The sequence below is a fragment of the Dermacentor silvarum genome, chromosome 1, assembly GCF_013339745.2.
Source record: "Dermacentor silvarum isolate Dsil-2018 chromosome 1, BIME_Dsil_1.4, whole genome shotgun sequence".
Taxonomy (NCBI): domain Eukaryota; kingdom Metazoa; phylum Arthropoda; class Arachnida; order Ixodida; family Ixodidae; genus Dermacentor; species Dermacentor silvarum.
Window position 1 is genome coordinate 130,777,615 of NC_051154.1, and position 26,043 is coordinate 130,803,657.

At 46.0% G+C, this 26,043-nt stretch overlaps 2 protein-coding genes across 2 annotated transcripts in view; both read left to right on the forward strand.

The window, feature by feature from the left end:
• LOC119459201 (uncharacterized protein C18orf63-like) overlaps nucleotides 1-26,043 on the forward strand; it is a 158,237-nt gene that overhangs the window by 21,718 nt on the left and 110,476 nt on the right. The window lies entirely within an intron of this gene.
• LOC119459294 (uncharacterized) overlaps nucleotides 8,612-26,043 on the forward strand; it is a 77,174-nt gene continuing 59,742 nt past the window's right edge. Inside the window, exons 1-3 of the mRNA XM_037721129.2 lie at nucleotides 8,612-8,710; nucleotides 16,012-16,108; nucleotides 17,620-17,898. Coding sequence (XP_037577057.2) covers nucleotides 8,646-8,710; nucleotides 16,012-16,108; nucleotides 17,620-17,898 — 441 coding nt within the window. The 5' untranslated portion in view covers nucleotides 8,612-8,645. The remainder of the gene's footprint in view (nucleotides 8,711-16,011; nucleotides 16,109-17,619; nucleotides 17,899-26,043) is intronic.

Below are 26,043 nucleotides of genomic sequence, written 5' to 3' on the forward strand. Positions count from 1 at the left end.
AGTGCCGCGCAGGCTGCAGTCCGCGCACACCTTAAGTGCTTTTGTTTTGCGAATGTGAACGCCAGGGCAATTGTAAAATAAAAGGTCGCTGTTTCTAGCTAAAATATTATATTTGGCTGAGTGTTGATATCAAGAACTCTAAAAAAATGTACCATGGCATTCAGGTTCCCTCCTAAAACCAGTGAAACAAAGGTATATATTCATGTCACACACCCCATGAACGAGGCCCAACGTCGGGCCAAATTCCAAAGCCGACTTATCAACTTCTGAAAATAACCCCACGAAAGCAAGGACAATTAGTAGAGGCCCTCTGGTACGCCAGCAAACGCCGGTTGCTCTCCAAAGGCCGAGTCAGAGTCCAGAGTTGTCAAAACACAACAAAATATATTCTTCAAACAAGGCAGTTATACACACACACGTGCACATAGGTTAGACACTTCACAATACAATTCAGATGGGTATTCACAAAACACAGGAAAATAATTAACGACAGGCACTAAGAGTCCAACACGTAAAGTACAAAATGAATAGGAACACTAAGTGTCCAATCGTATTCACCCGTGCTGGTCTTGAGCCGGATGATCTCGGCGTAGCTCCAGGCAAATCTCGAAGGAGGAACTTCTTCCGCAAATGCAGACGCTCGATGAACTCGTCGGTTACCTTTCCGGGGAATCCCCTTCTTCCGCAGACGGTCAGTCTTCACGTTACATCTCTTCGCCAGCGCGGTCTGATCCCCCTTCTGATTCCCGCACGGCGTTTTTATAGCTTTCACCGGGGGTTCTAGACAGAGGCGTACCAACTATTTCTCGAGTGGGGGGGCAAACCGCAGATGTGACTCTCTCTCTCTCCATATATATATATATATATATATATATATATATATATATTGAATTACTAGTATAATAAGTAAAAAAGCCCGGAAATGAATCTGTCAGGTATTTTTATATGTAACAATAGACCTATTTCTCAATAACACATGGTGAACCATCGAGGCCCGAAAAATTATTTGAATTTGCATTTATTTCTTGTTGCTATAAAATCTATATGTGATGCAGGGACAAATGGCATTGAGTGCCCAGAGGTCCCTGATCCAACCCAGTAGCAGCAGTGCAGCTCACAAAAAAAAAAATGCACATTTGTTGCAGTAAATTTTACTAATTAAAAATTTTACTTGGTGTCTACGGCATAAATATATCGCTATTTAAGGCAATAGTACTGTCGAGGTTATACAGAACGAAGTACAATCAACATGAATTACTCTCAATACTAAAAAGAAAAAGACGGCAGAGGTGTGCGAACTTGGTGAATTACAACTCGATTTTTAGTGAAGCTGTTTTTTTTTTTTTTTCGAACAGTTGCACTAAATGTTTCAGTTTCTTGTAATTACATCGCATACTTTAAAAAGTTACCCGCATATTGGTGTTCCGTTTTAAACCTTGTCCCCGTGTAATGCTTTGAAGCACTTCTTGCTGGAAACTTAAAAAAAAAACAGTAATTCATCAATACACATCTTACTTCGTCAGAAAATTTCATTATCCCCAGATATAAACAAGATGCTCGCTGAGGACACCGGAGAAGCAACCTATACGCATCCCGTATGGTGCACGGGAACAAATGGGAAAACAAGGGTTTAGTAATTATCTGCAACACTTGCATTTAAACCAGAAAAGTGACATTTTCGCAACGCACTGCGCTTAAAATTCTCCCTATTTTCATGGAAATTCAAGTCCATATCTCATGCAATTGTTTTAGGAGTCGGGGAAAGCGGCGGTATGGCACCCTGGAACACTTCAATATGTAACTTTCTACAAAGGCTTACAATGAACCTACACAGAAAAAAACATTTATCGCTCGTCACTCGGGATATTGTTTCGTACTTGGAATAAATATTAACACCGTGTCCCGCATAGCTTACTGAGGATACCGGGATCAACAACTAAATGCCGTGTATAAAGCATAAAAACTGGGGGAAAGGGAGTATTCAGTAGCGGTTTTTCGAGTACGTAAGCAACCACCGCAGTTCAAATTTTCGGAACACGTCACAATAAGGTGGTCTTCATTTCTTCAAAATATAAAATATCTGCTGTTCTTGCTCCTGCCGGGAAACAAGTAGTAGGGTAGCCCTTATTCAGAAACCGCCTGAAAATGAAATCGATAAAAGCAGAAGTGATACAGGCCTTTATAAAAAATTCAGTTAAATGTTCTATTGGCACTGAAATGGCTCTGCACGTTCGACCGAGGTCACTTTCACGAACATACCACCTCGCAGACCCTCATGTAATGTCCCGTTCTGGGACCTTTGAGGTATCATGAATAAATGAACTTGCATATAAAATCCTAATCCGTTGTAAACCAGAATATGCAAGTGCTATCTATGACAACCACCAGGTTAATATGATTAATTCGCTTGAATGGTTCATTGTTTCTGACTACTCCTATAATACAAGTGTCTCAGCCTTAAAATCCCGGTTGTCTCTTCTCTCGCTCACCTCCCGCCGCAAAAGTGCCCGTCTTTTTTTTTTATTTTTTGGGTTCTTTCATTCGCTGCCCACAGGTAACCAAATCATGACTCCAGCGCATCGTTTCTCCCGCCATACGCATCCCAATGCTGTGTATCTACCACGCGCCCATTCCACCAAGTATCAGCGTTCTTTTTTTCTGCACACAGCCCGAGAATGGAATACCCTTCCTTCTGGCATCGCCCTCATCACCGACATTTCCTGTTTCAAAACTGATATTGAAGGCCATCTTTCAAGTCACGCCACCTAACCTGTCCCGTCATTTTTCTACGTGCCCACCCCTCATGTAATGAATGTCCCGTTCTGGGACCTTTGAGGTATCATGAATAAATAAATAAATAAATATACGATAAGTCGTGATTACACAAAGAAATTCGGCAGTTACACCTGTAAGTGGTTTGATTACATTTTTGATAGTGATAAGATATATATTTATACTGCAACGCTACGTACACTATTTCTGGACAGAGATTCAATGGTTCCAGCGTTTCATAATCCAACCATTTCATGCAGTAAGGCATCGTTGGGCGCGGCTGATTAAAATACTTTATCCGGACCTCTCCCCTCGCCCGAAGGTTAAATATATCAAGCCGATTGTTTTGTTTTTCCAAGTATGGGTTAGGCGGTAATTTGTAACTGCGGGAACTGTCCAGCGCCAGGACTTCTGCGCAATGCAAGCGTGTATGGCGAATCTCGCGTGTCGCCCGCTACAGCGCGTCACGAGGAGGTACAATACTCGCTGCCCAAACCGGGGATATGTAGTAAAGAAAAGCATTATTAACGTGGTGACTCTATTAAGAAATAAAATTCAGCTTCAGCTGTAGTTTTGTTGGACTTTCCAGTGTGTAGCCGAAAGTGTCCGGTTTCAAAAGTGGGAGGGAGGGCAAATGGCAAGCTTTGCCCCCCCCCCACACACACACACACTTTTGAAAGCTTGCCTATGGTTCTGGAACCTTCGGTTAAAGTTGGGATCCCGTAGCATGGCCAAAGCCTGGGAATCTTCTAGTCAATAGACCGATCCCACCGACCGATCTGCGCATGCGCCGGTTTTCCTGAAGTAGCACTGCCACCATCTTGGTTGTAGTCAACTGGTCAACCACACCACCGCAGGCCGCGCTCGTTGAGTATGCGCATGAGCTTCCCAGACATCTCTGCGACTCCACCACCGAGAAACATTCGTCATGTATTTTAAGAAATTACATCGGCTGTTCATTGCAGCATGCGAGGCGAACGTTGAAAAGTGCCTGCTGCTCTTTCATTTCGGCTGTTACCCGCTGATTACGCGTTGAGTATCGTATTTGTTTGAGCTTTGTATGTAGTAAATGCTGATGTACGCGGTCGCTTTGCGTTACTATTTTTGCACACGTGCATCTCGGTGACTGCAACGTTATGTTTGCTTAGCGACGGACATAATAGGATTTGTATACATGTTGGAGACAGGTTTGAAATGCGGCGCCGAAACTTTCGTGCCTATAATGACGCGTATACCTATACATGGGTTTCGCGCACGACTTGCAGACTTCGGTAACAGCGATATCTAGAAGTTCTTAGGTAAGCTAGGCGGCGTTTTTAACATAAATGCCGATACCCAATCATCGCCGTGTCATCGCTAGCCAATCAATAGCTAATCGATCAATAATCAATAAATTCCTGAAAATTCTGGGGATGACTTGGTAGTGCATGCTTAGCCTATAGCCCAAATACGTGGCCAATACCTTGCGATAGCCAATCAAAAGCTAATCGATCAATAATCAATAAATTCCGGAAAATGCTGGGGATAACTTGGTAATTCTTAGTCTAGCCCAAATACGTGGCCAATACCTTGCGATAGCCAATTGATAGCTAATCGATAAATAATCTATAAATTCCGGAAAATCTAAGTACACGGGTGTTTTCGCATTTTGCCCCCATCGAAATGCGCCCGCTATTCGTCCCCGTGTTTCTTCTCGCGCTGTGTATTACCAGGACCACCTATTAATCCGTTGGATCCACGTCTCTCGAAGCTTTCGCTCTTTAGAAAACACATAGAATCCGAAGCCTTTGTCTCTTGTTTGGTTGTTGTAGCACCCAGGAACGCAGCAGGTCAATCCACCCATCGCACGATGGCTCTACACGAACCATAAAAATTGCCAAAAATCGTTCGGAAACAGGACGCACAGGCACTCCGGGCGGCTGGGGCGGCCGGATGACTACAAGTACTAGCATGCACCGCGACAGCGGTGGCGTCGTGAAGCTGGCCGGTGGGATCGGTCTATTCTCGGAGCGTCTACGAGGGGGGGTCGACTCCTCCTGTTGGCGCGCGTTCAGGCTTCTCTCTCTCTCTCTCTCTCTCTCTCTCAACTCTCCGTTTGTTCGGGGGTCTGAGAGGGCGTTTCGTCTCTCTCTCTCTCGTTACCGTCGCTTCTAGATTCCGTCGGTCACGTCATTGTGGTCGCGTCGGCTGTTTGAGGCGTATGCGCTCTTCCCCTCCGTTGAAGCTGCCGCGGGGCCGGCGTGCTACTTTCGCTGGCTTGCGTGACACACAGCGCGCGCTTAGATTATGCGCTCTTTTGTGACAATTCAACAGGATATTTACAGCGAAGTTAGCCATCTTAAACATAAACACTCCAAAAACAGTTGCACCCTTTCGGGCGTATTTTTGCCACAGAACAATAATTGTCATCTGACTTGCGTGGCTTTCCTTTCTTTAACGCTGTGCGCCCGGCACTTCTCGGTCACGAACGACAAGAGCGTTATCAGCGTGGCACAGCGTTCTCGACAGGAAAGTAGCAAGTGCAGAGTTTTCAAGATAGGAAACGCAAGCAAGAAAGATGACGATTATTGTTGTGTGGCAAAAATGCACCCCCAAAGGGTGCAACTGTTTTTAGAGTGACGGAGGCGAAAAGTAGGCGTTTCCTACATTCCGCTATTACCTGATGTCTCGTAAATCGTGCGCTCAGTAAGATGGCGGTGGCCTGACTTCACTTTCGAAGCAAGAGTGCCACTCCAGAATCTTTTTTAAAACCTCCTTGGTATGGACGCACCTTAAGAGTGCGCCCTCGCATTTTTCTTTTTTTTTTTTTTTGCGATGATTTAGAACTGCCAGTCACGCCGGCATTTGGTGATAGGACGCAGCGTCATTCCCAGCCCCTCACAATCAGATGCATTTTTTACAGCGTAAGCTGTTATATGCTCATTCCAATAGCCGTTTCTGGTCGCGATGATGCCGCTGCCGCCGCCCCGTAGCCGCTATCGCGGGAAATGCGATAAAAAAGTACCCCGCTCTGAGCCAGGATCGAACCCAGGCCCGCTGCGTGGGAGTCGGATCTTTACCACTAAGCCACGCAAGCGCTTGCTATCAGGCAGAAGAAATATTCCCTTTATACGCGCCCTGCGCCTGCCCGCCTAGGCAGACGCAGACCACCCGAGCCTCCGACAGTATGGTGGCGCCATCTAGTTAACGTACCTGCAACCGCCGCGTGCGACGAAATGCGATTCAGACGAGGCACGCAATCAACGCTATCCCGATGTTAGATGTGCGCCACGTATTCTGGGTACCTCTTCAGCACTGTTATGGCGTCTCCTCGCAAGGTACGAACCGCTCCTGAAGAAGCGAATCGTACAGCTACGTGCGCGGCTACAACCAGGCATCATCGGGCTCTGCAGACTGCTGTGCAGAGAGCATTACAACCGCAGCTCGCCGTCGTAGTCCGGACAGTTCAGATCATTCTCGTCAAAATCCAGGCGAAGACACTTTGCCACGAAGACCTTGTTGTGCGTGGTGCCGAAATTGGAGCGATTCTTGCGACGCTCAACCAGCTTACGCTGTGACTGTGCTGCGTGTGCGTCGCAGGCCTGTAACTTTTTTTTTACTGACTTTCGGTTTTAATTTATTTCGCTTCGACGCACAGATATTATTTGCCTTAGTTGACAATCTTGCAAGGCACAACTCAAAAGTGCAATGTTCTTGAGAAAATTTTGATATTTAAAAGTACAATCGTAAAAGAGAAAGCTGACACCCACCTTAAAGGGACACAAAGCAAATTACGCTTTTACAAATTAGGAAAAAAAAAAGAAATAAAGACACTCGTACCGCAAGTGGACGCTCTGTGCACCAGAAGAGAAGCAAACACGATAAGACGGGTGGCAACGCCTCTTTCACGTTCCCGCATAAGCTCGTACGCAAGGACGCCATGAATTTTGACGGTGACTGCTCTGGCCTAGTTAACTCTTTTTTTTTATCAGTAAGGATTCATTGTATTCTAAAGAGGCCTAAGACTGTGCTGAGCATGTTTCGAGAAATATTACTGTGTCACAACGGCCCGAACTCTAGAAAGCTTGCACTTTGAAATTCATGATGTCACAATGACGTACCGGGGCTGGGGTTTCGGCGTCAAATGGTAAAAAAAAAGGAAAAATTGAAAATTAATGAAGAAACAGGTTTGAAAGATTACTCTATATGCATAAACATTTAATGTTGCCATTTAGTGTCCTCTTGAATGCAGCACAAAACAAGGGAAACCCGCAAGGGATATTTGGAAAGAATTCGTCCTTCACCCTGGTATACACAAGGAACCCGTTTGTGTGTCGTTTGTAGTTTCGTGCTGCATCTACGGGGGATGTAAACTTTCGTTCATTTGCCTTTCTTTCTTTATTTATTTTTGTTATTTTACAGGAAGAGACTTCTTAGTCAACATCGGCGTCCAACTAGCAGTAGGTAATTATACTCTTCTACTGACCATGCTGTCCCTGCTTTTTGTGTATGAACTTTTATCACACCTCCGGGTCTGCTTTACACCGCTTAAGAATTGGTTACGCCGAAGGTATTGGCAACGAAGGATTTAAACTCGGGCCTACAAGAGGCTACGACTCCACAGTAAAGCCCGAAATAATATTACAACGCATTTTAGAAATCCTGCAATTTTGTATTGAAACAGGCTTTTAACGTGGCATTTTCATGACAGTATTTGTTTAAAAAGACTATAAAAACTGTCCAGATTCGGTAGTCATCATTAATTATAACACTAACTTGCGCTATAAGCAATGAGGGTGATGACTTGTGCATTGCTGTTGTCGAATCCCACGAGCGTTACAAGTGTCAATGAATGCGCCACTATTTGTCAAGGAAAAATTTGGATACGCCAAAGGATTCAAGACTGCGAGTATACAGATCAGAGTTGTATTTTTATATAGTATTTTTATTCTTTAATAATTCAACAACCCGACGCGATAAACGACTGAATACGTGCGACTTGGTAAAACAAATTATTATATTACATTGCAGCATTTCATGTCTTGCCGAACGTCCGCGAAATGTCCTATATGGTTGAAACCACGTGTGAAAAAAAAAAAAAGTGGATTCGGGGAAGGAGGCCGCTGCAATATAGCCCCCCCCCCCCCTCCCCTAACGAAAAGGCCTGCGGATGCCTGTGACGCCGAGTCTGCACTGCGCAAAATATTATGTCAAGGTCTTTGTAAAGTTGTAGAGAGTACGTAGCGTGTTTCTATCACTCTATGTGATTGTGAAAGCTCTCGATTATTATTTCTATTTTTCTTCTATTTATGTTGTTCTCTCGATTATAGTGTTTTTTTGTTAGTGTGTGTGTGTAGCAAATCAGTTCTGTGGAAGAGGGGGGGGGGGGGCGGAAGTTTCATGAAAGGCAAAAGTGTCATCCACAGGAATGTGGCGCGAAGCGACAAACCCAAACGGATTACCCAATACTTTTGGAGTTCATAAATGCGCCAAGGTCCAGCAGTCTCTCTGTTCATCTCTTGTTGTGCTCAAATACTCTCTATTTTACGTTTCCAGAGTACAAGCTATTAGCCACAGAGACGCAGACCCAGCTGACGCTGGCCGCTAGGGCTATCAGTCTGCCACACATGACGGTGAGTCCCCCCGCTCTGTCTCTCTGTATATATGTGTGTGCGTGTGCGTGTGGCAAGTTCTTTTATTGCGATAGCAATTATATGGGCACTGCAAGCGGATTTCTGCCGTCGGCGTCGCCGTCGCCGTGAGGTTTCATTTAGAGTCCAACCGCGATGAAATCATCGCCACGCGCCGTATGCTGTATGTGAAAGCTCAAACCTTCCGTAAACCTCTCCACGCAGATGGCTGACCTTCTGCGGGCGTCGCGACTCGACCGCGCCATGTTGCAGCGGCTGTGCGTGGAGGAGGTACCGATAGAGCCCCTGCAGTGCTACGTACTGCCAAGGTATGACGCCGTGTGCTGTGTAAGGCTGTTCAGCGGCAATCGCATATTTCATTTCTTGGGTGCGTCCGTCTAGGGCTTCTGCGCTAGCACGGAAAGTTCCTTGCGTGCACAGCCCACGTGCGCCTTATGTAGAAATAGCCGTAATTTCGCCGAGTCACTTAATGTGCACGATATATTTGGGTCACCCAGAGGAAGGTCACGTGAAGAGAGAAGCTATAGTTGATTGTCTCACTACTCGTTGGCGCCATCTTTCGTCTGTCGTGACCGTCGAGAGTTCACTGACGGAAAAGACAGCAGAAACAATGAAACGTCAGCGAATGTCTGCTGCTAAAGTGAGGCATATTTTTCGTAAAGTGAAGCCTCGCGAAAGTGAAATTGTCGCCGAGAGTGATCGATCGCGGATAAGGCCACTGGGAACAGTGAAAACGTCGTACAGGCGTGTCTTTCACTTTCAGTCACAAAAGTGAAAAACTGTTCACATCAGCAGATCATGGTTTTCATGATGACGGGATCAACCGACCGAAACAAAAGTTGTCTACGCTTTCCTATATGGCGTGTGCAGAGGCGTAGTGACACTTTTCCGAGGACGACGACGAAGTGTCTTCTTGGCAGAACACTTCTTTGCAATTGAATTTTTATTTACATAGAGCTGGTCTCACGAGGTCTCCTCAATGTCACAACTGTAAGGAAATTGAATCAATAGAGCATTACTTTTTATCATGCATGACGATATTCACACCACAGACAGTTATTACTGGAAGCTCCACTCTACAAAATTGGATTAGGTTTAAACATACCAGTATTGTTATCATTTGGGGCCTCAACACTAGGCTATAGTGACAGAGACGTGTGTTGCGCAGTATTTAATTTTTTAACTGAAACAAAACGATTACCCTGCTAATTATTGTATTTGTATTCTACATATCAGATGCATTCATATCACCTAAATTGATTTCTCCAAATTGTTTTGTTAATATTACCTCCCCGTGGTTTAACAGCTCTCCATTTTCACCTTTTCAGTTAGTCTGACTGGTCGCTTGCATGAAAATCTAGTTATTGCGACATCTGCCTTTTTTTTTTTTTGTCTATTACTTGGCGTTTCTTGTTTGCTTGTTTTCAAATAAGAATTTTCTTTAGCATTCCCACTGCCGCCCGATTCTTGGCCTATCCCCCTTAGTGGGTGCGAGCCATGACACAGGTACATCATCATATCATCATCATCATCATCTTTCTCTGCTGTCTGAATTTTTGGTAAAATCCTCGCCTCCCCGTCTTGCGGCCATGGACGCGAAGCATGCCAGATGCCCGCCTGGCCAGAAGTCATCACGGCCGTCAACCACAAGGAAGCGAGCTGGCTCCCCCATTGACACCGAAGCCACCAAGCTGTACTCTATGTCGGAAGACGACTCATCCGACGACAGCTTTATACCCGGCCGGAGTAAGAGGGCGAAGAGAAAGATCGTCAACATATCGCCGTCAACTCCTGCGAGTACAACGACTATGAAGTGAAGGCCTGCGCGCTGACCGCACGTCATCCTCTTTATACCGGAAGAACCCACAAGCAACGTACGATTGCTGAACAGGCAAGCCCTGTCCTTTTTTCTGGAATGTGCGGTGCCAGATCAAATTAAAGACATCAGAATAAATCTACGGAAGAATATACTCGCTATAGACGTGAGTGCACTTGGAAAACTTCAAGAAATCACGGAGCTAGGCGGCATCAAAATGCGCCCCTTTATCCCGATCGACGATACATTCATAGCTGGTGTAATTTACGACATCGACATTGCCATTCCCAATGATGACTTACCTAGCCTCATCAAGCCGGCAAACGAGGGCACTATCATTACGCATGTGCGCCGCCTTGGGAATACGCGCTGCGTAAAAGTAATTTTCAAGGGTGATTGTACACCATCCCACGTTAAAGTCCCACATTTCCGACATCCGGTTCGACCTTTCATCCAGAAGCCGCTTCGATGCCATCAGTGTGTCAGGCTAGGACACGTCAAGGGCGTGTGTCCCAACTCGCTACTGTGTCCCCGTTGCGCTGAACCTCATGCAGAAGAGACCTGCGGTGTCATGGTTCTGAATTGAGCCAACTGTAGCGGCCCTCACGCTGCCTCGTCGAAAGACTGTCCCCGCATCAAGAAGGAGCATGCGGTTCTCAAGCAAATGACCAGAGACAATTCGACCCACAGGGAGGCAGCCGAAGTAGTCCGGCGTCGACGTCGGCGCCATCGTACCTCTTCAAAGAAGGCGCATGCTCGAATTGATAGTGCCCACTCCACTTCGTCACCACTTAATTAGTCGCGGCGCGAAAGGGCCCACCACTTTCACGAAGAAAGAGGATAAGAATCTTTCTTTAGAGGAATGGCCTACACTACCGAGCCGCTCCCTTGCCAAGGAACCTCAGAAGGTCGCGGCCCCACCGGAGCCTTCTCCAGCCATGGATGATTCACCTAAAACAGATCGTCAAGTCATTTCGGTGCTGCGTTCCCTCATGGAAGCCATCCGAGCGCTTTTGGTGGACATGGGGACAACGTCTGCTCGAAGTGCACTTAAAGTGCTGAACGCCTTAAGCCCAGTGCTTGAATCCCTCAACTAGAAAGATGGCTACCCATACCCCATCCTTCCGAAAAGAAGTCAAGGCAGCGTCCTTCATCCAGTGGAACGCTAGAGGGCTCAAATCACGCCTTTCAGATTTTCGTCAGTTTGTGTACACCAATGTGTTTTCACTCATCGTCGTTTGTAAGCCCAACTTGTCGAAACCAATCAGACTGTCAGGGTACGAAGTCATCATGTCGTCAACAATGGTGCATGCAGCAAAATCATCGCTTTTGTTCGTCGTCAACTTATCAATGTTTTGCAACCAATTGCGCCCCACTACGACAATCAATATATATGCATCACAGTTAAAAAGCACAAACTCTTGTTTACTCTCATAGGTGTGTATATATCGCCCTCAAGCCATTTTGATACAAAAAGATTAGCGGATATCTTGAGTGTTTGTCCTGCCCCATGGGTCGTCATAGGGGATTTCAATGCACACCATCCGGCATGGGTAAGTACAAGGACAAATGCAAGAGGACGAAGATTAGCAAGCATCGCCTACAACTATGGCCTTACGCACCTGAACGATGGTAGTCCCACCTTTTTTCTAGGCGTGACATACGGCAGCTGCTTCGACCTTGCTTTCGTCTCCAACTTTCTCGCCATATGTGTGATGTGGTTTCCAGATATTGAGACACATGGGAGTGATCACATTCCCACTTATCTTAACATCAAAGGCTTGTCGTCTAGATCAGGTCCACGGAAAACCATTCGGACGATTCAATGGGCCACCTTCAAATCTGGAAGATGCTTGCCGGGAGGGCCTACCCTCTGGGTTAGAGCAAACAATTAAAAGTACGATGCAAAACGCCACTCGCATGATGACGATCTCTTCAACGCGAAACGACTTCGACATAGAATTAGAGCGACTTCGAGCGCTTCGTCGCCGGGCGGAACGTCGATATCGGCGTACAAAAACAATCAATGACCTTAGGGCGGCCAGGAGGATGCAATAGAAGATTCGGCGTCGGATGGATAGATTAGCGTCGGAACGTTGGCCAACGTTTTGCCAGACACTAGACACCCCCAAGCCATTGTCTCAGATTTGGAAAACGGTGCAAGGTCTGCGTTGCCTTCCGGAACAGCGTTTTCCATTCTAGGCGCTCGCGCTCTTCCAAGGGCGCCAAGACATCGATGTCGCAGAAGACGTTTGTGCGCGGATCGCCGACCAAGCGACTCGTCCAGATCCTCCAGCCCGAGGTGACGTCCCCCATTCCCGTGATTGCCGCATGGACCTTCCTTTTACAATGAAGGAGCTCGAGGCTGCACTAGCTCTCTGCAGGCGCTCTTCATCCAGATGGTATATCATACCGAGCCTTGTGCTAGCTCGGAGAATCCGCACGGAGAGAATTGTTGAGTCTTTATAACTCCTCATGGCAGGAGGGAAACGTTCCTGACGAATGGAAAATAAGCCGCCTGGTGTCATTCTTAGAGCAGGGCAAATCCCCACTCGAACTCACCTCTTGCCGCCCAATAGCGCTGGCCAGCTGTGTAGGAAAGATAATGGAATGGATGATCCTTGGCCGCCTGGAATGGTACCTTGAACACTACAAGATTTATCCGAATTCCATGGCTGGTATCCGACGTGACCGCTCTTCCATCGATAATGTAGTTGATCTCGTTTCGTATGTTCTGCACGAAAGGTCTCGTAAGCGTTTATCTGCAGCTTTATTCTTAGATGTGAAGGGCGCATACGGTAACGTATTACATGAAGCCATTCTCGATGCTCTTGCGAAGGTTGGCCTAGGTGGTCGAGTCTTTTTGTGGATTGCAAGTTACCTGGCTGCAAGATGATTCTTTGTGTTAACTGACGATGGCCCAACTACGCAACGCTATACCAGCAGGGGCGTACCTCAAGGCGGTGCTCTCAGCCCGACGCTATTAAACCTCGCTCTTGTTGAACTTGCAGAATACTTGCCAACTACCATCAAGGTTTCAATATACGCAGACGACATCTGTGTCTGGACTTCGGCAGTCACACGTCTTCAGATACGTGCGCGGCTTCAAAGAGCAGCAACTTTGACAGCGAGCTACTTGTGTAAACAAGGTCTCAGCATATCACCAGAAAAATGCGCAAGAGGCATTTACTCGCAAACCATTGAGGCCTTATGTCATCTCAATCAATGGGCAGACCATTTCATATGTCAGAACACACAGGTTTCTTGGCGTAATCATTGACCGAGACCTCTGTTGGAGCCCGCACGTGGCCTACATGAAACATCGCGTGACAGCAACTTCCCAGTTGTTTTAATACTTGGCAGGAAAGACGTGGGGGATGTCAGTAGACGCAATGCTGAAACTCTACAGAGCTCTCTTTCTCGGTTTTTTAAGATACAGTCTACCTGTACTGAGCAACACTTGCAAGACAAATATTCGTGTTCTGCAGGTAGCACAAGCTCAACACTCAGAGTTTGCCTTGGTTTGCCCAGATGCACGTCAATAGAGGAAACTATTGCGATTGCTCGGGACCATCCAATGCAAACTCACATCACGGTGGAAGTCCTTAGAACGCTCATCAGACATTTTGCACGTGCCCCTTATCATCACTTTGAAACACTACCTTCAGGCAGGCGCCAAGCATCGTTCTCTGAAACTATCGTCAAGTACAACGACAAGCTTCCCTCGGGCTTCACCGCTGCATCTAAACCATCGATACCCCCTTGGTGTCTTATTAGCCCGACTGTACATCTGAGTGTATCAGGAAGAAATCTGAGCTGTCGTCGTCTGTGCTGAAACAACTGTATCTGCTTCTTTTGCAGGAGAGGTATGCGGACAGTGCACATATTTATACTGATGGTTCCACAAACCTCCAGTGTTCGTTCGGTGCTGTCGTTGTCCCACCAAGAGATATTACCATCAGCTTTAGGGCTGACCACCCAATGACATCGACAACTGCGAAACTAGCTGCTCTGCGCGCTGCACTTTGTTTAGTCAATCGGGAACCACCTCGACAATGGTCAATATTAAGTGACTCAAAGGCAGCCCTACAATGTGTGCTTGCAGCTCTTCGTCGCGGGCCATACGTACAGCTCGTATTCGATACTAGATACCTACTCCATACATCACATGAGAAAGGACACCACGTGATGTTTCAGTGGCTGCCAAGTCAGTGCAGCGTCATAGGGAACAAAGACGCCTATAATGCCGCTCGGGAAGCTCTTGAAGACACACAGGAAGAGGCCATACCACTTTCACGGCCCGACGCAGCAAGGAGACTCGAGTGCTTGCACAGGAGATCACGCTTTCTTTATGGTGCACACCATGCAGCCAGACCAACCAAAGCAATCGTCAATTCCACGTGCCCACTTTGATGCATCTCTGTATGCCAACTGGACTCCGCCGAAGAGAGGCCACTCTGCTTTATCGCTTATGGCTAGGGGTGGCATTCACAAAATCTTATTTTTTTTCCTCATTAGAATGGCCGACAACGCACTTTGCAGTACCTGTCTTTGCGAGGAGACGTTAGAACACATTTCATGCGACTGTCCTGAATATAATGTTCAGAGACAGTCCCAGGCATCCGTTTTAGCGCACCTTGACAATAGACCAATGTCAGTGTAAACGATTTTCACATGTCGTCGACAGAAGACATCGCAGCTGAAGGCGACGAAAAGACTGCTTAGATTTTTGAAAGAAACGGGCTTGGACAAGCGGCTGTGACAGTGATGTCACGTACCACGCAAGAATGACGGACCGTGACTGACGATGTGTGTGCTGTGCTATGTGCTCTCTCTCCTCCCCATCTTTCATTCTCCCGCTCCCAAGTGTAGGGTAGCAAACCGGTTGTGCTAAACTGGTTAACCTCCCTGCCTTTCCTTCCTTCCGATTTTCCATTTCAAATACATGTACAACGCAAACATTCTCTCACGAGACAACCACTAGACCGACTTGAGATTTAAATGTGAAAGTTATATTCTAGAAAATGTAGGAAGCGTAATTTAGATTTAGAACCACCGATTTTGTGTCTACAAAGATTGTCGAAAGTTGGTAAGCTTAAAAAAAATTGAAGCTCCAATTTTACAAATCCGTAACTCTGCATCAAAACAGTTTTCGCAGTTCTGTAAACTGCATCTGTTAGAACGTCTGAATCGGACAAATGTGAATTTACAGCTTACGTGATATTGTTACAATGTTTACGAGGGTTTCTACTAAACAAATTAGCGGTATATTTCACAGCGGAGTGTAATGCATCAATTTCGTTCACTTTAGATGCATTGTTAGGCGCAGTTTACAAATTTGCGATATCGTTTTTGCGATACAGTAAGCCATATGTGTCGCATGGATGTGTCGCATGAAGCGCAAAACTTAACACTAACAACAGCTTCAGCTAACTGACATACAGAACATATGCATCATTGCAGGCCGTTATACGCTTGTGTCAGGCTCAACATGATTTTATCATTCAGAAACAACGAATACACGAAAATGGTGCTGGCGCTCCAGCGGTACGCCCAAGGGGCGAGGTTCTCCGTCATATAGGAGGGGGTTCATGGTGCCGTACCCACAGGGCCACCCCTCTTCTTCCAATTACCATAACCCAACTTCCGTTTCACCAGTTAGGCCACGAGCTCTTCCGAAGTAAAATAATTCATTCATTTCATCTGCTTCTGACAACGGATGGTGTCCCTTTATTTCGTGACCTATAATGGTGCTCAAGACTTTAAATTTTGCTTTCTTTTTCCTCGTTACAGCATGAAGACCGCAATTGTCATAGCAGTGTCCTTCAAAGTTTGCCCCGATTGTCCGTATGGAAGCTTCCGTGGGCTGAAGAAGTTCTGGAAAAACACCGTAAGCGACTATGATGTGGAGAATTCTCTACTTGGAGCGCACACTTCCCGCGCATATGCTCGAGATAGAACTACATGCAAAAAAGAAAAACAAAAAAAGATGTACAAAACTTATTCACGAGCTATTCGCGTAGAACTTTACGGAGGTTAAGAAATCCAAGCTCACTATGTACTACATCGTGCGCAAGATGTACGGGTATTTCTTTCCTTGCTTTTGTTCTCACTGTTGTCGTCGACATCGTCGTTACTGCTGTTGTGTTGACGAAAGCTGCGCACGATCGCCGCAGGATTCGTAACGCGCGCAGGAACCAAGAACCATCTTCGGCGACATCTGAAAAGCCATAAAAATGAGCTGAAAAGACGAAATTCATATCAACATATTACAAGCAGAGGAGATGAGCTCATGGAAGAAAAAGAAGTTGAAAAGAGGAGAGATGGGTCAGTGTTAATTAAGGAAAAAAAATACTGTGTATTGCAAGACTTTGAGTTCAAAGCGCCGAAAACTGTCAGTGTTGCATCCAGCCTTTTCGGATTGTAACAGGGGGCAGGCACGGTGCTTCTTCAACTTCTTCCTCAGAGACATTAGCTAACTCGCATGTAGAACACAAGCAAGCAAAGAAAACGGGGCAGAAACAGCGGGTGCTGAAATATTGGCGACGAGGCGTCTGTAACAGAAGAGTGAAAGGAAATGCATACATGTACACGCGCTTGCATTCCATGTAACGGCGCTCGATGACAGGCTGTTCCGTGTCGACAGGCAGCGAGAGAAAAAAAAAAAAAAAAAAGGTAGAACAACGCGCTGTTCGGCTTTGTCTATTCTGAACCCGGATGTAGATGTATGCGAGCAGCTAGTTTCGGTGAAAAAACCCTTGGCCTCTAGCCTTGGCTATAGAGATTCCTACAAAGATCCTTCTCTCGTTTATATGGCGTATTATAATATTTCAGTACGGACGTAGGGTGTTCCAATTCTGTACTCGCACATGATTTAAAATACAACGGGAGCTCTATGCAAATGAACTCAAATGTGTGCGTGCGTGCGCGCGCGTGTGTGTGTTTCCAATTGAAAAAAATTGAATGAATGAAAAACTTTATTTAGTGAGCGTTTTAGCGCACTTCCATCCAGCGCATGCGCTGAAAAGCTCACTAAACATAGTTTTTCATTCATTCATCCAATTTTTTGAATGCTTCTAATTTTCATTACTTTTCCTTTTATTATTTTGTCGATAAAATCCATGTAATGAGAAAAAAACGTTCGGTCACCCGTAATAGACCATTGCAAAAACTTGTTTTAATGATTAGGGTGACCACGCACCATGCACGACCGAAGACGTGGGTTCTCGCAATATTCGTCTGTCTGTACCAGATGAGGTTGCTTATGAAATGTGTAAGCTCGTTACGTTCTTTATTGCTTCTCTCTTGAGTGTATGGCCGGTGAAGTAGCCAACTGAGGCCTCATTCGCAACTGTGCGTGCCTGGCACATGCGTGATTTTAATGCCGACCTGATGGCGCAGTACGGCTACCACATCCCGGAGGAGACTGAGGGAACCATGATCTATGTGAAGGTGCGGTTCCCAGAGCCCCGCGAGCGCTGCTACGTGTACCCTATCCTGTGCGTGCGTCCCACGAAGCCACAGCCCTTGGCATGCCGCAACCCCTACGACATCATAAGCGAGTTTCTGCAATGCGTCGAGCTCAAGATGAGCCATGTGTGCGGCCAGAAGTTCCAATTGGTGTCGCACCATCCGGCGTTCCCCACCTCGGAGCTGCGCTGGACGGCCAAGGACGCTCAGGTGGGTCTGCACTCGCAAGGCCCATAATTGGGTCGCAAGCAGAGGCCGCAAGCAGATAACCACGGCGCCTCATGGGGCGCTACAGTGAGCGTTTGTCCTGTTGGGCTCCACCAGAAGTGAGGTCTTACATGCTGGTCGCATGGATGCTTTGTTTTATCGTTAACATGATTTAAAAAAAAAAATCACCCGTGACGTTTTAGCGCAATTCTACTTCTTGATCTAGATTACTCTCAGAGGCAGACGTTATTTGCGGGAAAAAAAGAAAGTGAATATTTGAATAATGAACAATTATTTGCTATTACCGTTAAGTTAATTACTTTACGCCTCATGTCGCAATTTAAGAACTGTAGTCGGTGAATTTTATAGTCATATCCCCTTTGTATGCATTCTGAAGAAGACACCCGTTTCGAGATATGCTTTTCCAATGTTTCCGACGAAATGCATTTATATTCCAGTAACTTTTGAGCTTCAATGCATAAAAAGCCGTTTTTATTATTATTATTATTATTAAGTAAGCGGAACAAAATGAATTTCTGCGGCAAGTGTGACTGCGTTTATCTCACTCAATTCGTTCCAAGGGGATGTGCCCTGTGATATCATGGGCATCATTTTTTTATATGTAGACGCGTGGGAAGGGTTGAATTCAATTCAAGTATTGGAATATGTGCGCTATACAGTAAACTTCCTGAAAAGTTAGTTAGTGGAATTACGTTAAGTAGTCAATTACGTGTGTTGATTTGCAGTGCAACTAATGTATACATCTTCGAGTATTCCAGCTCAATAAGTAGATTTGTGTTAAATGGCACAGCCGATTTTCAAAATTTCTGTTAACGTTAAAATAAGAAAAGACCCGGAATATATGGCACCGTGACGTGTAAGAACACATCGCATGCATGCATAGCTGCTACAGTTAATCGTGCACTTCGAAGGGCACTTAACTACGTCGTCATCGCTCCGTATTTGTTTCACATCATGCACGAAGCCTTCATTGTACACGAGACTATATATATATATATATATATATATATATATATATATATATATATATATATATACGGACGTGTTCGTGAAATGTGACACATTTTGCAGCGAGCGTCCCACGCCCGTGCTATAGCGCATATATAACGCAATGCAGCCCAATGCTCCGCGTTGAGGAGAATATCCGGGGCCGAACTCGTAACGCCTTTATTGCTCAATGTGCTCTTTGCCTAAGGCTGGTCGCCTTCGCTAAGATCGTAAAGCAGTACTTTCTTTACCTGCCCTCCCGCGTTTGGCTTGGCTGCTGTTGCTGCTGCTATAGGTCGGTCGGCATCTCGGCGGGTATATTTGTGGGCATATATACGAAGGTTATATGTGCGCAGAATGCAGGTACCAGCGAACGGGATTACAGTATAACCCCTGTATACTGAACGAGAACGCATATGACAGGAAGCGCATCTCTGTTCTGCGTAATAATAATGATAACAATTTCCTACATAAAACCTCACGTATCTCTGCACACCGACCTCTTGATAGAATGGTGTAATATATTCAGCGGATCCGTTGATTTTAGCCACTGCATATCATTATGTATGTGCCACTGGGCGTGTGTCCATTCGTGGCCAATCCTCCACGATGGGTATGTGACATTGTGACGCAAGAGGCACAGAATCCTTAAATGCGGCTACGTTTGTGTCGTGTATACACTTCTCCGTGCAAACGCCTGTCGTCGCCTGATATTTGGTGTTTGCATTTCAGCATATAGCTTGTGAGCGGTGTACAGCCTAAACATAAAAATTGCACGATATTGAAGTTGTGACCGCTGTGGTGGATAAACATAAACACTGCCGGAGATTACGCGTTTCATACGATGAAAGCAAACTTAATTGTACGCACTGCCGTTAGTTGTTAGCATTTAGTTATGAGCTTCACTAAAGCTTCCCTTCACATACATTCCTACATGAGCGTTGTCGATCTCCAGTTTTTTTTTTTTTCTACACATAATTCTTGCGTAAGAGTTTTTTTGTGAATACGGGCCCTGGTGTCGAACTGAAGAAATGTTTCTTTCCCAAGTGCTCATTTGTGTTGGCCCTCTACCTTCGCTAAAGAGCTTTTTTCTGAATGCGGGCCCAGGGCCTGCATTTTCAAAGTTATTACGCCAGAACTGTTTGTAATAGCAGATTCCAGACAATCGTGCTATCGGGCTTATTGATAGCTATGGCTTCCAGCCAACAGCAGAACACGCGTACGAACACTTCGACCCATAGCCACCAGGTTCCTCTTACCCAAGGGTGCTTCACCGGTGGCTGACGTTCGTTCGCGACCGCCACACATGCACGCGTTCGGCGCAATAACAAGGTGATCGCTGCAGCAATAATGAGTCATGGAATCCACGTGAAATGTTTGTGAGTAAGGGCCCTGGACACGGCCGCATTGAAGCTGCAGCTCGGTCGTATGACGATTATCGAGTCGACAGTAGCCAATCGGGCGTTGCTGCTGAGTGAATTGTACCCCCCCCCCCCCCCCCCTTGCCATTTCTTTCTCATACGCGACTTTCACCGTTGTTCCCGTTTTAAAGCAAAGCTTTCCATGTCTCACTGATTCGTCCGTGAGTGCCGAAAACGCAATGCAGGAAAGCCAACTTGCACAATGGGACAACGGCGCACGACATACGTATCCTAGAACGCTACAGTTTACATTCGCAGTTGTACCGATAAGAATGGGAACTGCAACGCCACGCTACCCAGATGAACTGTATATATCTGCATTGCATTACGCGCGTCACGCGATGCGTTCCCGGCTGCCACAATGGGTGCACCGCGCGTGCAGCGCACGGCAGAAGAGGCTGCCGTACCGCGAACGTAAGCGCGAGCAAGATCGTGCCCGTAAGGCCGATCCCGTGTATCGGCAACGGCAGAGCCTCAGACCGTCTGCCACAGCGATCACAAGGCAATACTGTGCAACTGTATAAGTCGTCCGTGAAAGTGTGAGTGTGTGCGTGTAATCAACGGCTACATGATCTAAAATAAAGGCTATGCAACTTAACGAAATGTGTCTTCATTCAACTTCAACGTTAAAAAAATACAATACTAAACAAGCAATCAAATGATATAAAAATCGCATCGGGTCGCTCAGCATTTCTTGGGTACGTTGCGTGGTCGTTGGCTTTGGACTTTGATTCAGTTTGCATGAGAGAAAGCTTCGCGTTCAACCATCTTTCTCTAAGAAAGCGCTTTGATTTTTTTCACCTAGCGAAGGCCAGGGTCTGATAGCACGGATTCGCCTTAAATGTACAAAACGGCGGCGGCTCCAGATCATTGCCTGGCGCGAGGCTAAGTCAGTAATAACGTCGAAACATCGCGAGTTTTTGTTGAATCTTCACTGAAGCTTATCGAGTTTCTCACATATGTCGCGCACGTAATTATCGCGCAAGGTCGTACAGATCACGAACTATAACCGTGTTGTGCGCTGTATTGAAATGCGCACGCACTCAAATCTCGACCGCAGGATTCGGGTTTCTAACGGTACAGACATAGAAAACAGATGATATCCGATATTTCAGTCGCTATACGTGTTGCAGAATCTGTTGACCAGAGAGTCGAAATTAGTCGTTTTCAATGAAGCCCACATGAGGGCAACAATTCGAGTTGCGGGCCGAAGATCAGACAAGCAATGTAACAAATAGTTTCCGTAATAGCTATAAGTTTGACAAAATGTATTTTTTTAACTGGACTAAACGCACGGAATCTCGCTTAGACATGGCATGCAAGCTGCTGAGGGGTGTTAAAAACCAGCGATTAAAGAAAATACCTCCGAAGACGGAAGAAACGAACAAGCGAAAACAGAATAACAACACTCGTGATGTCCAAGTGTCGTGCCTTCCATGAGCCGCGCGTCAGCACAGCTGTAGATTAGAGGCCACTATTTCATTCCAAGTATACACACCCTCAGGTTGTGCATTGGCAAGTACCAAAGTTCTATAGCGGCTATTCTTGTTTCAGCTGTGCCTGTCTAGACCGCTCCATCTGTGCAGCTTTTTCCGGGCTTAAAGTGCACGTCGAATAATCAATTAAGCAGTATGGTATTCAAGTGTCGATCGCGCGAGATGAATGTTGAAGGTGTTTTAGAGAGCGCCTTCTTAGCCGAATTGGCTAAAAGAAAAGACGGGGCCCGAGGTTACTGACGCAAGGAACACGCACATGCCCGGGGCCAATAGTCTTTGGACCACGGCATCGGCGCAGAAGGAGAATTTAGTCGATGCCTTTTCACGCAGTCTGGGAGTGCACTAGCAGCTCATGCCTATAAGTACATAGGTACTTATACGCGCGAATTCTGCAGCGCTGCGGTATAATTTCAGCAGATTAGGTTCGATCGAAAATCAGCTTCGTTCTTTTTTTTTTTTCTTCACTACGTTTCCTCAATATCTTTATGCAGGTACAGCCTTTTTTGTTTTTTGTTTTTCTTTTCGTCTCCCAAGAGCCTTGTCTGTCGGCAACGTTTTCATTATTTTTAAATAACACATGCAATGCATTAAAATTCCGCGGCTAGAACCCTGTCTTTGATAAAAAATTAACAGATGCAGCCAAATGCCAGTGTAATTGTTTCAGACCCTACAGAGTATATAAAAGTTTAATCGCGAAATGTGGAGGTCAAGAACTTGGAGGACGCTTAAGCTACGCCTTTAAGAGTGGAACGCGATAGCATTCAAAGATCCCCGACTGCTTCTCACGCCTCCCGGCAACTGCAGCTCATGTAACCGTAATGTTTACCGGGAAACGCTGGCGGCGAACGCTATGCACGAAGGCGATCGTTGTGGTATAAAGCGGCCTCTTCCGTGGGCCGATCCCGGAGGTATGTAGTGCACAGCCGCGCCAAAAAAAAAAATTAATCATTTTCAGCTTTCTGTTATTGTTTCGCGGTATTAATATTTCAGTCTGAGAAGATTTAACAAAAACGCAATGCGCTGTCGATGTTTTGTTTCATGACATTTGTTTGTGGGCTGTCATTATCAAAATTCGTAGGAATAACTTAGTCAAGAATGTAAGACAAGGTATGAGCAACTTTAGTGATAGAATGGTCTGGCAACATAACCCGCATATACCACACGTCATAGAGCAAGGCGTGGTATATACATGTATCTAAATATATACGGAAATTTTCGCGCACGGACAACGACACAGACGCCGGATTTTCTGCGACGCGGGGCCCGTGACGCTATCGCGATAAAAGAAAAAGGGAGCAAAAAGAACCACCTGAGCGTCGACGTACTTTATTCACCAGATGGCAAATTCTTGTGCTAACGGTGAGCGAAAACTGTGCAGCATGACCATCTATAGCTATTTATCAAAATTATTGTATGAAAAGCCCGCGCAAATGACTAAAAGCAAAAGAAGACTAAAATCATTTGCCGAGTATATATTCACTTCATTTATAACTTACCTAAATAGTACCGATTGCTAAGGATCACCACAATGAGAAACAATGCAATAAATAATAATAAAGAACAAAGAACGACATCACGTACAGGCCATTTTTTGAATAAATGATCGCATCCATTGAAAACAGTGCACGACTGGGTTCCTCGCTATGACGGTGAGCGCATTGTGAAATATACCAAGAAAGATCCGGTGCTGCGAATACGAGGTTGGGGGGAGCGTACGATAGCATAACGCAGGCACAACAAAGGCAGCCAGCAGGATGTGTTTCGTCGTTCAAGGCAGCGCAACTGCTGTTTGACTTGTGTCCACGAGCATCCTCAGATAATGACGCTCGGCTTCAAGGTGATGTGCCAGAAGCGTGGTTTTCGAGACGTGAACAGCTAGTGAGCAGTGACATGAACATCGCTAAAAACCACTTGTATGATATAATCCCTGAATCTATCTAGCTGCGACGCATGCTATAAATGTTCCTGACTGTATTACGACCATTTATTTCGCATATCACCTCGTAATAAAAACAATTTGTTTTTTCTTGAACTGCATACTTGCATTTGCTCAAGATATATACGTTGTGTTCTGTTGCTGAGAGATTCGGGTTAGCTCGGCTACTTGATATTCGTTATGTTATGATGCAAAAAATAAATAAGCAAATAATGACGATAAAATAAATAGATTCATTAATGAAAAAATTTCAATAAAAATAATAAACATAGCAACGCCGCAACGGAGTGTTCACTTGACGTATATCCGTGTCACTAACTGAACGATACAGGCACTTTGTGTGGCCCTAATTCATTGGTGTAAGACTCCTCCACGTACTTAATTGACAATAGGTCCAAACACAAAACTCAGTTCAGGTTCTTCTGCACCACGGAACATAAGTGCGACACTGCATACGTAACTGTACAGGACTACTTATCATAAATACCGATCTAGCTCTCTTTCCACTAAAAAGACGTAATTTTCGGACGAAAAAAAATTTTGGCAGATGTTACTTATCCTTAGAAAATCATTCATTTCGCCACACAGAAAAAAATTGAACTACGAATATCGCCCAAGCAGGAAGTTGTAAATACACAAACTCCTACAAGCTACAAAAAAAGAAGAAAAAGGGAAAGAAAGAGAAAAAAGCGGGGACCGGGGGGGTGGGGGGGGGGGGAGGAAACCGAGCACTGCATTCCATCACGTTTATCCCCGGTACGTGGCGTACATCGCCTCTTACATTGCGCCCGAAGAGTGAGGAATCCTCCCCGGATGGTCGGCTCTGGAGCCGCTGCACTTGGTTCCGAATCAGGTTGACAGGAGTGTTTGTTTTCCGCTTATCGGGCTGAGCCGGATCAAGTTATCTCTGAATACTACACACGCTGCTATCACCTATAGACCATGATACGTCGCTCCGTAATGAAAGCGCAATGCAGTTTTTCTGTGGCGGGCGAGCAGAAACACATGCTGCGTGAAACGGACTCGCCATTCGCGTTATTATTGCGATAGCAATTATATGGACACTTCAAGCGGATTTCTGCCGTCGGCGTCGCCGTCGTCGTGAGGTTCCGTGTAAATTCCAAGGGCGATAAAATCGTCGCCGCTCCCCGTATGTGCGAGTGAAAGCACGCTGGGGACGCGTGCTTTCACGGAGAGCAAACGCACTGCGGAGAGCAAACGCCACTTCTTCCGTCGAGCGAAAGCCGTGGGCGTATGAGAGGGAGGGAAAGGGGGGGCGACGCTGTGCTGCGGCACCAAATGCGTAGCTTGCAACTGGGCGCAAGGGGAACGCTGCCGCTATCGTGTGGAAAAGCATACGCACGCCAAACGATATGATGCGTCATTGAACGCGTACACCAACATTAACGCCCCATACTAAACGAAGAGAATGCATATTTAGGCGCGCAGTACCTTGCCTCCTAAATTTGCCCGTTTCTAGCGATAAAAAAAAAATGCGAGACGAGAAGCGTGGCGCGTCGGTGCCTGCGAACGCTGAGAATTGTTCCCTCGTTTGCCACACACTCGATCAGTGTCACGTAGTCAGTGACTCGAGTTGGCGAGAGCTTCATTGAAGAGCGGCACATAGCCAGTGCATTCATGGCGCAGCTCACTAAAGCGTTAGCGTAAAAGGCGTTCATTACAAAGCCGCACATAGTACTTGTGGCGCAGCCGGCTAATGCATCAGGTTTCTGTCCTTGAGGAAGCCTTGTGGCGCGAGTTCGATTCCGCTCAGCATCGGCCAATTTAAGGGATCTTTTTGGTCATTGTAGAGCGGCAGATTCCCAGTGGCACATACCGAGTTGGCGTCAAAGGCGTTCTTTGCAAACACCTACTAGCGCGTATCTAGTGACCCAATTTGGGATGAAAGATTGATATTGAAGACCAGCACGTACCCGGTACTACTCTCGGTCGCCGTAAAAGACTTTCCTCGAGAACAGCGGTACATACATAGTCCCGCGTCTACAGTGATCGGCGTGATAGAGACTCGTTGATGACGGGCACGTATTCACACATTGCCACATGCTCAGTGACCCAAGTTGGTCCGATGGTTGGTTCCGAACTCTGTTACCTCAACAAAGCAGTCAGATGGGCTACCCATTCAACCACTCACTACCCAGTCACTCAGGCAATCGGGAAAACGGTTATAGATACGTACATACATACAATACACATACATACTTAGCCCCCGGAAAGTGCCTGAAGTACGAATGATAACGCATTAAAAATGATCCCGAGAAAAACGTGA